The sequence below is a fragment of the Eublepharis macularius genome, chromosome 2 (genome assembly GCF_028583425.1).
Source record: "Eublepharis macularius isolate TG4126 chromosome 2, MPM_Emac_v1.0, whole genome shotgun sequence".
Lineage (NCBI taxonomy): Eukaryota > Metazoa > Chordata > Lepidosauria > Squamata > Eublepharidae > Eublepharis > Eublepharis macularius.
Genome location: NC_072791.1, coordinates 175,697,653 through 175,716,025, shown reverse-complemented (window position 1 = coordinate 175,716,025; position 18,373 = coordinate 175,697,653). Strand labels below are relative to the sequence as shown.

At 41.8% G+C, this 18,373-nt stretch overlaps 1 protein-coding gene across 1 annotated transcript in view; it reads right to left on the bottom strand.

The window, feature by feature from the left end:
• The window catches only part of THSD7B (thrombospondin type 1 domain containing 7B), a 578,528-nt gene that overhangs the window by 199,276 nt on the left and 360,879 nt on the right, over positions 1-18,373 (bottom strand). Inside the window, exon 12 of the mRNA XM_054972840.1 lies at positions 62-256. Within this exon, the coding sequence (XP_054828815.1) occupies positions 62-256 (195 nt within the window). The remainder of the gene's footprint in view (positions 1-61; positions 257-18,373) is intronic.

The following is an 18,373-nucleotide window of genomic DNA, read 5'->3' as shown; positions in this document are numbered from 1 at the left end:
TAAAATTTTCAAAATCTCATGAAAGAAGTACTGAGGATAAAGTATGAAATATTGATATCACCTGTGAGGGTTCGTCTTCTAGTTCTTGTTGATTCACAGTCTGAAGCACATGTAGTAAATTTAGACCAAGGGGTGAATGTGCAGTCATCTTTGCAAGGTATCAGGCACTCCTGAACAAGGGAAGGCATAGGTTCTGCCCACTTCAGGCATTCGCTAACATCTACTGTACGGTTGTTCTCCAAGACACATGTAACAACTAAATAAAATAGAGATTGATAGACAAATACATAAAAAGATGTTAGCACCATAGAATCATCGGATTACTTATTAAGAAGGCTACATATTACATTTTGCATCCTCTCCAGCAACTTTAAAAGACATTAATAGAAAAATGAAAAAAAAAACAATTATGTGTACCCCTCGACCCCCCCCCCCAATGAAACAAGACCTGAAAACAAAAAATGTATAGCTCAAAAACAGCAATGATGCTATTTGTTTCTTTTCAAAGTTCTCTCTGAGACACTGATAGAGTCATTCACCTCAGTCTAGCAGTTTCAGGGATTACAGAAATTCCAGAGCAAAGAACGTACAATAGCTTACATATTCCAGTTAGTACTCAGAGTGAGAAAGTTCTTGGGACTGGGAATCCTTCTGGTTGCAAGGCTCATAGTGAATCCTGCATCAGTTTAAAGAATGATAATGAAGGGACTGGGGATGATTCATACTAAATATTGAGATGTACTAGAATATACAATAAGCTTTATTCACATATTGACATACCCTTCAAAAGTGTTTATTTGGAAGAGGCTATTAAACAGTGAAACATGGTTTTAGCTGAACATACAATGCAGTCTATACTAGTCCCCACCCCCCACCCCTGGGTGCATATCAGCATACAGAAATGTGAAAAAATATATCTATGTCAATATAAACAACATCTCAACAATCTTTATTCATATCTGGGCAATCCCATTCCAAGTAACATTAGTAATGCTCAATTGCAAGGAAGATGGAAAGTGATCCCATATGGCTCTATTTTCAATGCTTCATCACAGCAATTTAATTGACTATAAATATAACAAAGCAGCTCCTTGCCTAACAATGGTTTTCTGCATGGCAGGATAATTCTTAATAAATTATTTGGCTAAACAGGCTAGAAGTCATTAGTGTTAATCATCCCTTACATGATACTGCATTATCATACAGAAAGTTGTGATATCATTTTCCTTTGATCCTGATCCTGTACGGAATCAGAGAGAGAGATGTGAGGGGACACAGGAATTTGAAATGATTTCTGAGCAAGTGTGTATAAAAGCCCTTTAAAAACTAATCAAATTATGTTATTTTGGTTAATTTTTCATGAATTAAACATCAGCTTTTTAAAGTGAACAACAATCAAAGATATGACAAGTTGATGTTAAATGTTTTGATTAAAATAATTTCAGAGCTTAGCACAGATCTTAGACAGGTTCCTCTGCCTACACCCAGGAGAATCCCATCCCTAATTAATGGTTGGCTGTTTTACTCACACATTACAGTTCAGCTCCAGTTATCTAGTTAAGCTCTATGATTCTGTGAAAGACTGATATTTTGTCCAATAAAGCTGCTGAATGATCCAAAACCTGAATAAAGATGATGCTATTACATCTTGCAATAAACTGGCAATGTCATTATGACCATCATAGATTAATTCCCACTTTAATGATTACCCATGTTGTTTTCATTGCCTCAGCCAACTGAAAGAGATTGAATTGCAAAATGAAGAAAAGTAGAATAAAGTTTAATATATGTTTTTGAAATATAGTAGATTAAGCTTTGATCCAGCAGCATGCTGGGGGGGGGGGTGTTAATGAATTTTAAAACTGCAGGCTTCCCCCTACCCCATGATAGAACAGTACTTTAAATGAGCCTACTCAGACTTTGCTGTCAACCAACATTTTAAACCAATATGTCCACAATTTCCCCCAAATAGCTGATAACTGAGTTTTGATTTCTTAACTTAAAGTATCTCAGCATTGGCCACCCACATAGAAAATATTACAAAGACAAGGAGTGAATGCTATTCACAAAGGCACCAATTCAACATGGTGAGGATGGGCATTTCAGAACAGCAGAGCAATCTAAGTCATGTATTAACTGAACAGAAACAATTCTGTCCATCCATTCCATTATGCATACTTAACTTTTTAACATGCAAATACTCTTTTGCCAGCTAATATCCTCCAACATTTAATACAAGGATTTAATATAACTTGGAGTTTGTTTAGGAATCTTATGTGTGAACAACTGGTAAATTCCCCCCAATAGGTTCCTCCTTGCCTAATTCTGAACAAATAGCACTGGAGGACTATTGTTGGAGGTCGAGAACAGATGAGCAGGAATCTTGTCATCCCACCCTTGACTGGGTGGAACCACATAAGAAGTAGGATTATTTTGCCTCTTTTCTGTGTGGTGTATTTAGGAGAATTGGAAGGAGGGTGTTCAGGGGAAGTGGAATGCAAGCCTCACAGAACGCAATGCCTAAGCTAACATTAATTTTATCCCCCCCAATCCAAACCGCTATAAAACTATTTGGGGTGTGTGTGATGAATTGTTAGGAGGGGTAAGTGCTGTTATCTGAAGACCACATAGTGTTCTTACTTGACACTTCTAAGTAATCTAAGCTCACTGAGAGGGCATTGATACATGTTTTGATTTGAAATTCATGTAAGGTGTACCTCATTAAGAAGCTCTGAATTAATTGATATACTCCCTGTTGGGGATCATGGATGCATTTTATTATCTCCAGTTGGTTTAGAATTGCATCATATAAAATCTAGTACAGTGAATAGGCCCATTCTCTGATTCATCCTCATTGCTGAATATGTGCTTGTATGTTTCATCACCAGATACCTCCCCCCTCCCATGAATGCCCTTATTTATTTTACATTTATTGTTAACTTTTTTCAAGAATAAAAAATATTTAAAACCAATTGCATATTTTAAAAAGATTGGAAGGGCTGTACACACACAGCTGCAGGATGGTTAAAGGTTAATTCCTCATAGAATCAGAGAGCTTTGAGTGACAGGATATCCAAGGGATCTATTTGGGTAGCATGAGCTGGAAAGAGGAGGGTCTTTTTTGAGTCCTAACTAAGGGAGATCCCAAAATAAATAAACTAGTTAGTTGTATTGTCGAAGGCTTTCACGGCCGGAGAACGATGGTTGTTGTGGGTTTTCCAGGCTGTATTGCCGTGGTCTTGGCATTGTAGTTCCTGACACTGAGAGATCTCTGTCTTTTGGTGCTACACCTCTGAAGATGCTAGCCACAGCTGCTGGCGAAACGTCAGGAACTACAATGCCAAGACCACGGCAATACAGCCCGGAAAACCCACAACAACCATCAAACTAGTTAGTTATTTTTAGGATTTTAAAAACACCTCTGTGCCATTTCTGTTCTTTAAGGACAAGCTATCTCCAGAATGTTGTTTAAGGAGGAGCTATCTCCAGAATGGGAGGGCAGGGCACAATCTTATCCTCCATATTATTCACCCTCTATGTAAAGTCTTTAAGAGAAATCGTTTGTAGTTATAGAGTTGGATGTCATCAATATGCAGATGACGCTATATTTTGCTATCCAGATCACCACAAGATTCAGTAGAAATCTTGGATCGCTGCCTGATAGCTGTGGTTAAATGGCTGAAAATGAACAAATTGAAATTGAACCCAGGCAAGACAGAAATGATACTTGTTGGAAAAACAGATCCTCAAGGACATTGTACTCCCCACTTTCAATGGAGTTTGTCTGACCCTTGCAGACTTGGTTAAGAGCCATGGGATTATTTTATTTATTATTTATTTCAATTTCTATTCCGTTCTCCCCTCACCAGCAGGCTCAGGGCGGATTACATTCATAGACATTAAAATTTACAGTTTCTCAATTTAAAATCACAGTAAATACATTAAAATGTATACTGGATCCAGCGCTATTACTAGAAAAACAAGTTAAGGCATCCGCAAAAAATGCTTTCTACAACCTCTCCCTAGCCTGGAAAATGGCTTCTTACCTCAACATGGCTGACCTGGCCACCTGGATCCATGCTATGGTAATATCAAGACTTGACTATTGCAATGCACTATGCATAGGTCTCCTATCTAAACTAACTAGGAGACTCCAACTGGAGCAAAACGCTGTGGCTCGACCGTTATCAGGAGCGAGCAGGAGCATGAACACCACTCCTATCCTGCAGTCACTCTATTGGCTACCCATTAGCTACTGTGCTCAGTTTGGCATAAGTTATCACTTACAATGCTTTTCATGGCCTTGGTCCGGCATACTTATGGGACCACCTCCCTCCCAATGCTCCTCCACGACAGTTTCACTCGCCAAATAGGGTTTCCTGCAGGTGAAATCCTGCACATTGGCGAAATCAATAGCAGCCCGTACATGGGCTTTGCCCCCCTAGTCGGAATGAGAGTCAGACACAAGGTTTGGGTAAAATGGGCCGCTTTATTAAATGAAACAGCAAAACAACAATTACGGCAAGGGGCCTAACTAGCGGTACAGGTCAGGCCCTGGGGTCAATCACTGGGACCCCGCCCTGACCTGTCTGGGCGAGCACCCGCTGCCACTGGGTGCGATCCATCCCATGAATGGCTGCAACCCGTCCTGGCCAGGCGGACTGTATCGCCCCTGGAGAGCTCCCCCACCCGGCCGCACGGCAGCGGGGGGAGACGGCTTGTCCAGGGGTTCCCCACCCAAGGGCGTCTGACCTCGCAGCTGGGCCGAACGGCAGCCTGCCGCTCCTGAAAGACCCCTGTTCCCCACCAATGGGGAGGTGCCAAGGGTGCTCACCGGCCCGCCACAGATAAAACCCTAACTAAATCCTGCACCCATGGCAGCAAATAAGGTCCACCCCTACATTACCAAACTACACCCCTTACCCAGTGCGAGGTAGGCGAAAAAACTCCCAACCCAAGGCCAATCAGGGCAAGGAGACAAAAAATTCCTACCTGGTCCCGAAAACTAGCGACCGGCTAGTCCCGCACTGAAGTAGGGTGAGGAGGGTGGGCCAAGCACGAGGCGAGACTGATCTGTAAGAGGGCGGAGCGGCAACGTACTGCCTGGAAGCTCCGCCCCCCACAGCAGAGCCCAATAAGCAGGGCTATTCACCTCCGACTCCCTCCAGCCAGGGAGGCAAATGGCTGCCACCAGCCTAAGGGGCTAAAGCCCCTGGCTGGGATGGCAGTATTCTCTGGTGGCTTCCACTCAGCGGAATGGCCTGCCTTAGGAAGTCAGGAGAGCTCCCACTCTCCTGGCTTTCCACAAATGATGCAAAATCGAATTATTCAAAAAGACTTTTTTACTCAGATAGGAGGGCTGTATTGAAGGAAGGGGATCTCAGATGATTCACTAATGAGATAGAAACCATAGATTTTACCACTGTGTTGTATTGGATTCCCACTAATGCAATGTTTTTATGAACTTGTATCTATTTACTCTATAGCATTGTTTATGGAAATGTTCTTGATACTGACTGTACTAATCTCACACTGTGTAATCCGCCTTGACTCTCCATGAGAAAGGTGAACTATAAATGACATACATAAATAAATAAAATACCAGTAAACAAAAGTAAACGGTAGTGGTAGAAAGTGCTGTCAAGTCATAGCTGACTTATGCACGCAAAGTGCGTGCTCCCAGCCTGTGCAATGATGTCACTTCCAGGAAATGACATCATCATGCAGACCATGTGCTGGCCTAGGAGTGTTCCCACCCTCTGCAGGGGGCTAAATTGGGCCTGATTTGGCCTAATCGGACCACTGTGGTGCGCAGGAATGCTGCTCGGTGGCACGAGGGGGTCTTAGAGTGCTCCTGCACACCACAGCAGTCCAATTCGGGCAGTAATCAAACTAATACATAATAATAAAACATGTATAAACAATATTAGAAGCAGCATGCCAATTTACAGGAAGTCCCCCTTAAAAAGTTCTGCTTTACACACTCTATGGAAGGGCAGAAGAGTGGCGGCTTTACTAAACTTCCTCTGGTAAGTTGTTCCACCAGGTGGGAGCTAAAACCAAGAGTGCCAGAGATTGTACTTGTCTGCAGGATGGGATCTTCAAAGGGCCTGGTCTAATAACCGGAGCGAACAATGTAGAACTTAATGGAAGCAGTACTGTAAATGGCCAGGTCAAGGGCATAGAGAGCTTTATGGGTAATGACCAGCACCTAGAACTAAATCAGAAACTAAGGAAGCCAATGACATGATTACAAAATTGGTGTAGTATGATCACTTCAGCTTGCTACCGAAAATAATTGAACTGAGCCATTTTGCAAAAGGTGAAATTTCCAAATCATCTTCAAAAGAAATACCATGTAAAGTGCACTTTATAGTCTAGTCTCAAGGTTTCTTGAAAAACATTTTCTTAATCACCAGCAGATTCCATCACTCCCCCCACCCTCTCACACACAGCATTTGCATCATAACCTGCAAACTGCAGACACTCACAGTACCTCTAATTCATATACAAATATCTAATGGTGGACAACATTCCTTGACAACTTGAACAACATTCAAAAGCTTAATGCAGATACGCTTGATCTCTTAAATATGTTTCCCCAGCATTTCAGGCATAGGCAATGGTCTACTTGTTGCCTTACATATATGCAAACTTTTGAAGAGAACAACAGGGCTTGCTAAAATAAATTAAACAATAAAGTAGTAATTGCTTGTTAGAGCATTTTAATTGACTCATAAGTACCGTATGTGAATCAGCATGGTTGCGGGAACCCAATTATAGATCTACTTATGAAAACGAGCAAGCTATTTGCATGTAGCAAGCATAGGCCCCCTAATTAATTTCTTGATGTCTGTCAAGGGGGGAAAATTTCAAATGTACAAACACTGATCAGAATAATGGACTGCACAATTATTACTATAGCTCCAGTGAAGTAACTTAATAAAACTTTTCATATAAAAATGAAACTGTTTTTTAATGGCCAGGTATAACAGCTCTGAAATCTATTTTGTGATGAGCATTCTATAAATAGAGCACATGATTTGAATTAAACTCATACCACTATATCATCTGCCCTTGGCTGCTGAACATGGAAGCATTCAGGCTAGTTATGACCTTCTACGCATACTTTTGCAATACATATGATGCAATTGGTAAATTTATATCCTGTGCATTGCCCAAAGAGAAATTACATTGATGTATGAATTACTGCATGATTGAAAAATGAAGGCAGCCAACATGACAAAAAACTGGTATCAGTTCGGTTAGTAAAATGTAATGGGTCAGATTCAACAGTAAGTCCCTCCCCACATCAAGTTGCAATCTCAAAGGGTTTTCAAGGCAAGAGATGTTCTGAAGAGTGTTGCCATTCCCTGTCTCTGTACAGCAACCCAGACTTGCTTGGTGGTCTCCCATCGGAGTACTGACCACAGCTGACTCTGTTTAGTTGCTGAGATTGGGCTTGCCTGGTCTATCCAGGTCAAGGTATAGTAATTTTGTAGAAATGGATTTTTTCCCATCTATCCCTTGCCCAGCAATTTCTTGAGTCCCAGAAAAAAATCTGTGCTCATGGCTGTGGAGATCAGGAGACTGCAGCACGAATAGGGAATCAGCTAAAATCTCTCATATTTCACACTTGTGTAAGTCGAGCTTCATCCATAAGCTCCACCATTCTATATACAAGAGCAAAAGAAACATTCCATTTGGATTCCCATATCATTAGTTAATGCCACTCACTAGGCTACCGATATGTTTAGACAAGATAGACAGATAGTGATATAATGGTACAGATCTACCAGGAAGCATGAGTATCAATATAAGAAGCAGCATGGGAAAAGAGGTATAGTCAAGGAACGGAGGGTGCAAGAGGTATGGGGAATAAAGAGTAGACAGGTAATTTAGAACATGTCAAGGAAGGTGAGTTAGAAAAAATTTAGTTATAACAAGGAAACAAAGAAGGAGCCACTACAGAGGACTAAAAGTGTAGTAACACAACAATTACAGTGAGTGAAGCAGAATACAGGCCGTTTTCACACTGTCTATAAATCGCACGAGACTCACGGAAGGCTTCCTCCCGCGATTTTTAACACCATCCGATTACAAACCGCCATAAATCACTGTTTGTGGCGTTTTGTAAACAGATGGCGTCAAAAATCGCACGAGAAAGCCGGCATCCTTCCATGAGTCTCACGCGATTTATAGACTGTAAAAATGGCCACAGATTTGAGACAAGACGGAAAAAGAAGAATACAACAGATAATGAGAAAAAGAATGAGACAATCAGCGTATACTTTAATAGTACCTAATAAGATAAAGGGACAACTTTTCTACTTTAAATCAGAATTATAAATAGTCAACACAATTCAATATTAGATTGCTTATTAATGATCCAATATGATACAAAACAGTTCATAATTATATAAGAAGAACCTTGCTGGACAAGACCTGCTGGTGGCCAACCAGGTGCCCCATGAAGGCAATAGCTCTGCCCTGCAGTTGCACCATTCAACTGTTATTCAGTGACATATTTGACACTTTGAGGTTTCATTTAGCCACTAAGACTAATAGCTATCAATAGATCTATCCTCTATGAATTTTTCCAGTCCTTCTCATTCATGACATACTGTTTACTAATCTTATTTTCCAAATGAATACATGAGTACTAGTATTGGTAAGAATTGGCTTCTTTGCCACTAAGACAAAATCATCACATACCCTTGAATTATATTTTGAGGAGAAAACTGAAACAGTTGTGGGCTTGTATCCTTTGACCTTAATACCTCCAGTAAGGTGTTTTCCTTTCATGCTTGGCTGTCCATTTTCACTACAGGTGGTTAACAACTATCCAACTGGGAAGAAAGTTCAGTTCTCCTCTTGATACAACATCAGTAAAAGTAATTGGCTTTTATATTTCTATGATGAAATCTGTTCTCTTCTTTTGAAAACACACATGCACGCACAAAGAACACAGCCAGAATTCTTAGCATTTGGAGATGATAACAAAGCAGGTGAGGTTGCATGACACCCCTACAATAGAGGTTTTAAAAAATAATCTGTGCCATTTCAAAATTTCATTATTCCTAAATGATGATTAAATCTGTTTTCCTCCTGCTGGTTATAATCCTGGTTCTGTCTTTTTATAGAAGATTAAAACTGGAACACAATTGGGTATAACTGACCTCTGTTAGAATTAATGGAAGTATCAAATACACAGGAGAATTTTGTCTGTTTTCATAACACACTGTCTTTTGTAGATTGTAGGTTCATTATAAACTACGTAACCAATCACAAATTTGATTGAGTTTTAGGTGTCTTACATAGCATTTTAATAGTGCAAAGCTTCAATGCTGATTTTATTTGTACAATTGTGTTCAAAAATATGTATTATAGTTGTCTGACATTTCAGCTCTATCCATTAGTCATTATGGTAGCTACTTAATGAAAGTCGTAACTGCATTTTGAATAATGTTTTAGGATCTTGTAAACTGAACTGGCTTTGCAAGATGCAAATAACACTTAAATGCCCTCAAATATACTCCCCAAGATATCCCTCAAGATATTACTCATCCCATCTGCATGGTCTACACATGGCCAGAACTAGTGTAGAGTGAAATAGAAGCTTCTAGCCTCTTTACTCATAGTAAACACCCTGAAAATTGAGCCGAGATCACCCTAAAATAATTGACATGTGGGGGTTTTGTGCTGGACTGTTTTTTTGTTCAAAAATGCAATTCAGAAAAGTTTTATGTAAATTTATGAAGACTTAATTGTAGGTATTTACAGCTGCAAACCAGTATGACTTGCCACCTAGGTCACTGACTTCTGTGCATCTGTCTTTTGGTAGCAGATTTTACTGAGGTTACATGTTTAGGAACTCTGCTAAATAAACTAAATGAGGATAACATGATTTACTAAGGAATACTGTTCCGTGCACATACAGAGGCCATGTGAAAAACAAGAGTTAACAAGAAGAGTTAATAAGAATAGCTACTAGGATGAGAGGTCTCAGCATACAGATGGACTTTTGGTCTATACTAACCCACTTTTTAAATCATGTCTTGTCAAATATATTCTACGTGCCACATATTTTATGAAGATGAACAGTTCTAAATTAGTGCTAACATAGGATAGGATGAAAACAAGCTTGAAGGAGGGCCAAGAGAAAAGACTTAATGATCATAAACAGTTCTTCAGAAGAGGATGAAGTGTCACTGTAAGAACGGAAAGCTGGCCATCTGAACTTTGGAGGATGTTGATGGGACACTGTGGCCATTGTTTTGTGTACCCATGTAGCTAAATTGGGTTGTACTCTTTCTATTGTCTGCATTTCTGTTGCTCGCTTATAAGTAGAAATGGGCACGATCCGCATTACGATTGGAAAAAACCCAAGATAATGGCGATAGCGCGATCGTGACCCAGCGGATCGTGATCGTCCACGACCAACGATCCAGCAATTGGGAGGGGCCTGGATCGGGGCAATCGGGCTTGGATCGGGGATCCAGACACTCAGGCGCCAGCAATCTATTCCCCTGGCAATGGAGCCAGGGGAATCCCTGAGCTGTGTTTGCCCTCCTTCTGTCCCCCTGGAAACCCGAATGGAAGCCCAGCTTTCCTTGATCAGCAGGGCTTCCTTCCAACCACAGAGCAGCAAAGCAGTCATCAGTTGGGAGAAGACACCCAGGGGAGGGAGGGGGAAGGGGGTGTTCTGTAGCCATGGGCACTCCAATCTCATCCCTGCAAACCCTGATAGGCAGCTCTGATGGCCAAACACAGACGGCCAAACACAAACACAGATGCTGCTGTCATCACCCACCGTTCTTTTCTCGCCTGGAATACCAGTGTGCTCCTCTTCGGCCTGGTGGGAAGGCACATGGGGGGTGCCGCCGACGAGTGGCCAGACCCCCTGCCTCCTGAGGGGAGGAGGCTCGTCGCTGTCTCCCCGTGCCTTCTGGGCCCGGCGGCCACTGCCACCACCCATCTTCCCACATAGCTGGGAATAGCAGCGCGCCCTGCGTTAGTCTCCACGATCCACGGATTGGGAACAGGAGATGATCGGTGTGGATTGTTAATTCTGTATCGTCGCCGGCACCGATCCACGATCAGCTGGATTGTTATTTTTTTGGGGGATTGTGCCCACCTCTGCTTATAAGTCTTTTTGAGAGAAACTTTCTCCTGTATGTGAAATCTCTAGTATCCAATATCTGAAATAATTTTCAAATCAATTAAATTAATTATCAGTTTGATTTAGAAAGGAGCTACCTGTACATTTTTGAAACAGAGGGTGACTTATTTGCCTGATTTGTCTTTTCCCTTTGCTAGAAGAGAAAAAGAGGGAGCATGATCCCTCTAACAGTGGCCATGATATCCCTGTGGATTGACTAGTAAGGATGGAAATCAGGGTACTGTGCCCCAGCTGTTTCGGTCCTGTTGGACCAACCAGTTCCAGAACGTAGGGCTCAGGAACTGCTGTTTAAAACTGTGGGCACTGGGTCACACAGAACTTTGGATTAAGGCAAAATACTATTAATCTGAGAGTGCTTCTGAATGTTACTTCCTTTTTCTCAGCCTGATTATCAGATTTAGAACATGGCATCTGTAAGCTCTAAAGTTTAATTACAACACTCTCTCATCAAATGTAGATTTCAGGAATTCTGTTATAAAAATGTTTATAGTGGAATCAAAGGATTTTATGTATTTGCCATTTTAAAGTGCTAAGGAAATCTTTAAACAAGCTTTGTTGCATCTTCGGTCTATTGCAGTGTTTCCCAACCTGTGGAAAGGGACTCAAAAGTAAGTTGGAAGGCCTCTGAAAGTGGGTCGCAGAAAAGCCATTCCTAGTGGTGGCTCCTGCTCTTTGCATCCTTCTCTTTCTCTCCTTTTCTTCTTTTCCAGATTCTCACATTCTTGCCTCCTCCTCCCCCTTTGAAATAATAATGAAGGGAAAAAAGCTGTCTGGCAACTAGTAACTTTACAGTAGTAGGTGAAAGACGGGGAAGAAAGACTGGAGATTGAGTGGAAGCTTTTCAATGCATGGAAAAGTGAGAAGAGGAAAGAGGCATGTGCGAGCACGGGCTCTGTCTTGGTGTTGCTCCTTCAACAGCCCAACCGCTTGCCCAGGCCCTGCAACACCTCCTTGCTCTCTACCTGCTATGGGAGATGTATTGCATCAAGCCACTTGCCACTCACCTCTTTGTCAATATCTGCCATCTTTCTGCATCATCTCAACTTAGCAATCCTCAACAACACCTTTTCACTCTCCGGCCGGTCCTGGATGGGGCAGCATACCCTGTCTGGTGTACCGATCGCCTAGAGAACTAGCAGATACCCTGTTGCGCTTCCTAGAGACGGTAGCGGGGTGGGTCTTGGAGTACTCCAGACTGATGGTGCTGGAGGACTTCAACATCCATGTCGATGACGCCTCCTCTGTGCAGGCTGGGGACCTGGTGTCTTCCGTGGCAGCACTGAGACTCTCCCAATTTGTATCGACCCCTACACATCAAGCAGGCCACACGCTAGATTTGATCTTTGGGATGGGGTTAAATGTGGATCTGGAAGTGGTAGAACTGGTGCCATGGTCAGACCACTCGGTCCTGAAGGCTCGGCTGGGGATACCACCCCCCCTTGCAAGGGCAGTAAGCTGATTTATGCTTGCCCTCAGAGACTTATGGACCCAATTGGGTTCCAGAATGCTTTGTGGGATCCAGTGTTCCACAGCGGTTCGTTAGATGAGCTGGTGGAGTTGTCAGGTCCTCTTTTTTCCATCTGTGGCAGACCAGGCAACTTGTCCCTTATCTGTCAACCCGTGACAATGGTCATCTCTAGGCTAGATTACTGTAACTCGTTCTATGCAGGGCTGCCCTTGAGCCTGACCTGGAGATTACAGCTGGTACAAAATGCAGTGGTACGTGTTATTACAAGAGTGCCAAATAAGGCACATATAACACCGTTCTTGCACGAGCTGCATTGGTTGCCAGTGGAGGACTGGATCAGAATTAAGGTTCTGGTATTGACCTATAAGGCCCTGTGCAGACTGGGACCAGCATATCTACGGGACCGTCTCTCCCCATATATTCCCTGGAGGACACTCCGATCAGGGGACAAACAGCTGTTGGTGGTCCCTAGCCCCAAGGAGGCCCATCTAGCCTCGACTAGAGCCAGGGCCTTTTTGGTCCTGGCTCCCACCTGGTGGAATGCTCTGTCTGCTGAAATCAGGGCCTGGCAGGACTTACTATCCTTCTGCCGGGCCTGCAAGACAGCGTTGTTCCACCAGGCATATGGCTGAGGCTGGGCCTCCACTGGCCTGAAAAAAAAGGGGGGGTATAAAATCTTAACCCTCCCTGTGAAGGCTGTCCACCATCCTGTTTTAAATGTGTATGGATTTTTATTGTATTTTAATACGTTGTTTTTATTGTTTTTTTATTTTAATATGTTGTTATCCGCCCTGAGCCCGCTCGCAGGGAGGGCAGAATAGAAATTTGAAATAAATAAATTAATAAAATAAAATTTGGACCTGTGGATCACCATACTGGAAAGGTTGGGAACCATTGGTCTACTGAAATGGTAGCTATTTTTCAGACTTTGTTTGATGCCACAAACTGAATTGAACAAAATATGTGGATTTTTTTTTTAGAGTTTCTTATATTGTTTTAATTCCCTGACTTGGATAGCCCAGGCGATCCTGATCTTGTCAGATCTCAGAAGCTAAGCAGGGTTGGCTTTAGTTAGTAATTGGATGAGAAACCTCCAAAGAAGACCAGGGTTACCAAGGCAAGCAATGTCAAACCACCTCAGTTTCTTGCCATGAAAACCCCACCAGGGTTTGCCATAAGTCAGCTATGATCTGAGGGCACTCTCTACCACACGTGTTAATATCACCAAAGAACTGAGTGGTGCTAAAGAAAGAAATCTTTAGTTTTAAGGAAAAAACCTATGTAAACAAATGTTCATGAAAAGCAATAGGCTAAACATATCCTTTTGAATTTCTTTTTCATAAAATCACTGGGCATTTTCAGATGGTAAAAGATCATTCCTGCAACTCTCATAACAAGGACTGATTTGCCCTTTGATAAAAAGCATTTGTGTCAAGGACTCTAGTATCTGCTCAGCAGTCTTATTCTGAAATGCAAAGGTAGCCTTTCGTATTAAATAAAACAAATCAATGGCTTCTGGAATTTTGAGATTTGTAGGTCCAGTGTTGTCATATTTTAAACAAAGTGTTCTTTATTTCTCTCCTTTTCATTCCCAGAGCTCACACTCAGCTGTCCCTTAATGGCTTATTCCCTTATTATGAAATGTAAAGGGAATAAGGTACTTTCTATATGTTCAGAAACAACACAATATAACTGTCCTTGTTTTAGACACATCCTCACTACACTTTGGGACACATCCTCACTACAGAAACATAGCAGGGCAAGGAGAGGAATTCTGTGCATAGGCTTACATATTAAAGTAATCTACTAATATGCTTAAAATTAAGTAACAATTTAACAGCCACAATCCAATATCATGAACAGTATGCAGCCTTGAAGAAATGGCGAATCCAGCACATGTACAGTGAAATGCTAAGCAGAATTACTCCAGTCAAAGCCCATTGATTTCAATACATTTGTACAAGCCATTTATACAAAATTTATTGAACATTCTTTGTGACCAGGCATACTGAAGATGCTACTATTCTCAGGATGGGAAGATATTAAATCTCCATAAGAGACTTTAAGACAATGAAAAGTAGCAAGAAAACACACCAATGGCACTGAATTACTGTAATGGACCTTGTGTGCAGTGCCTTCCTAATTCTTAAATCTATACTATTCAGCTGCTTTTGCAAAGTTACATGTGTGTGACTCATTAATAGCTTGCGGCAAACTCTGCTGTGACACTAGTCACACCCCATGACAGAATTGCTACAACTACAGGTCCAAATCCAGTGTATGACCATTCCTTTCCAAAGACTAGAAGAGGACTGTCTGCACAGTTTTGGTAAGAATTCACAGCTTTAATTGAAAACATTGCTCTTCCAAAAGAAGGGACAAAAGGTGGAAGGGAGAAACCCAATTATTGTAGTTTCCTTTAATCATGGAGCAAGAAAATATTAATTTTTCATTTGTAGCACAGCTTTTTTCAGCATGCAATAGCACAATTTCTCTCGGCCAGGCTGATAAATACAGTTTATCCACTGATCCTGCAAAATACAAATCGGGCTAACCCATTTGTAGAATCAGTGGAGCAAGGAAGGGGAGAAAACTTTTGCTATGAAAGAAAATGTATAGGAGGAATAAGGAACCACAAATGTGTATAAATCCATGCAGCTCCAAAGCAACCTTAGACTCCCTATTATCTAAATTAATTCTTCTTCCTTTCCCCAATTCACTTACAGCTGGTATTTATATTCCATTAGCTTCAATGGTCTTTCCTTCCAAGCAGTAACGCTAAGAAATTTGATAGGAATGTGAATGCCAGGTGAACTTATCTTAATTGAAGTCTTTGATCACATGTGAGTCGAGGCCCTGATCAGATTGCCTGCATGGTGCTGTTCAATGTCCACTTGAATGCCATGCCAAACACCTTTACAGCAGCACTGTGTGTGTGTGTGTGTGTGTGTGTGTGTATGTATGTATGTATGTGTATGTATGTCATTTATAGTCCACCTTTCTCACTAAGATGCAAGGCAGATTACACAGTGTGAGATTAGTACAATCAGTATAAAGGACATTTCCATACAGTGTCAAGGACATTTCCATAAACAATGCCATAGGCATGATCATGACTTGGTTGTCCCTTTCCTGTCATTCCTTACAAGTGTAGGTACTTCATTGGCGACCAGCACTGAGATGCATCCTTTTAATAGTTTTAAAGTTTAAATTCGAGCACTCCTTATTGACAGCCAGGATGTTGTAGTGTTTAAAGGGCTGAACTAGGATCTAGCGGACCCAGGTTCAAATCCCCACTGGGTTACCTTAGGCCAGTAAACTATCTCTATCATTTGAACCGACTTTACAGAGCTGTTGTGAAGATAAAATGCAAGGGGGGGTGCAGCAAGTAATAAATAAATAAGTGCAAAGAGGACTGTATTTCTAGGGTGCCTTCACTGAAACCAGGTAACAAGTCGTTCCATGCATAAAGGTAATGTTTGCCTAGCTGTGATGTGGCCTGCCTCTCCCACTTCATAGCTGTGTTTCCATACTGTTGCGATAGGCAGCTATAAGGTGTCCATAAGGTGACAAGAGCATCATGGAGTGCACAGTCTGCCATTTCACATACTAAGGCCATTGATGTTTTATTTATTTACTTTAAAACATTGGTACTCCACATTTCTATCCAAACGCGGTTGCCAAGGTAGCAAACATTAAAACATAAAAAAAATTAAAACAACATTTTAGAAAGTATAAAAAAATTAAATAAAAACACATACAAACACAATACAAAGTACAGAGAGGAAGACCACTGATAGTTATTGTGGGTCAAATAAAACAAAAAATTCTTCCGTTGCTGGCAGAAGATAGCATTAAAAGGTGAACAGATAAATGTCCCTGGGGAGGAAGTTCCAAAGGTTGGTGCTAGGACTGAGAAAACACTTTATGGATTTTTTCTTTAGTTAGACTATAAACAAGAAAACACTTTCTCAAGTTGCCAACTTTCTACTCTCAGTTGGTGGGGGCACCCAAAGCAGGATCTCCAAAGAGGACTGGAGTCAATGAGTAGATTCATATGGGAGAGGCGGTGTGCTTTCCCAAAGCTCTATAGTGCTTTGAAGGTCAATACTAGCATCTTGAATTGAGCCCAGAAGCAAATTGGGAGCCAGTGTAGATGGAACAGGAGAGATATGGTTCCTATGACCCACTCTGGTCAGCATTCTGTACCAGCTGTAGCTTCCAGCCAGTCTTCAAGGGCAGCCTCACATAGAACACATTGAAGAAATCTACTCTAGATGTTACCAGATCGTGTACTACAATGACAATATCTTTCCTGCTCAGGAACAGCAACAGCTAGCTGACCAGCTGGAGCTAATGAAAGGCATCACTGTCAACTGCTGCCACTGGTTTATCCAACAAGAGGCCCAGGTCCAGCAGCACCCCCATGCTATAATCCTGCTCCTTTAGTAGGAGTAGTGGGAGACAACCAATTTCTTGGGTCAGACCTTTCCCCCACCAATACCACCTCCATCTTGTTGGGTTTAAGTTTCAGCTTAAAATTTTAACTCAACAAAATATATATTTTTCCAAGTTTAGTGTTAATCAAAAGCAATCATAGAATCACAGAGTTGGAAGGGGCCATACAGACCTTCTAGTCAATCACCTGTCCAATGCAGGATGAGCCTAAAGCATCCCTGACAAATATTCATCCAGCCTCTTCTTGAAAACTGCCAGTGAAGGGGAGCTCACCACCTCCATAGGCAGCTGATTCCACCTTTGAACTACTCTCATCATGAAAAAGTTTTTCCTAATATCCAGCTGGTACCTTTCTGCATGTAATTTAAGCCCGTTGCTTCAAGCCCAATCCTCTGCTGCCAACTGGAACACCTCCTTGCCCTCCTCCAAATGACAGCCTTTCAAATATTTAAAGAGAGCAATCATATCTCCCCGCAGTCTCCTCTTCTCCAAATTAAACATACCCAAGGCCCTCAGCCTTTCCTTGTAGGGCTCAATCTCCAGACCCCTGATCATTCTCTTTGCTCTCTTCTGCACCCTCTCAATTTTGTCCACATCCTTTTTGAAGTGAGGCCTCCAGAACTGCACACAGTACTCCAGGTGTGGCCTGACCAAGGCAGTATAGAGAGGGACTATGACCTCCTGTGATTTTGATGCAAAGGCCCTTTTGATACAGCCCAAGACTGAGTTTGCCTTTTTTGCTACCGCATCACATTGACTGCTCATATTTAGTTTACAGTCCACTCTTACTCCAAGATTTCTTTCGCATACACTACTACCCAGAAGTGTTTTCCCCATCCTGTATTTCTGCTTCACATTTTTGTGGCCCAGATGTAATACTGTGCACTTATCTATGTTGAATTGCATCCTGTTCACAACCACCCACTTCTCCAGAGTATTCAGGTCTTGTTGAATTTTAACTCTATCTTCTTGGGTGTTTGCCACTCCTCTCAATTTGGTATCATCAGCAAATTTAATGAGTAGCCCATTTACCCCTTCATCCAGATCATTGATAAAATTATTGAAAAGTACTGGGCCCAAAACCAAGCCCTGTGGCACCCCACTGGAACCTCCCTCCAATCTGAAACGCCATTGACCACCACTCTTTGGGTGCGGTCCTCTAACCAGTTCCCTATCCACTCAACTGTCCTATAGTCCAGTCCGCAGTCTTCCAGTTTACCCATTAGAATGTCATGGGGGACCTTATCAAAAGCTTTACTGAAATC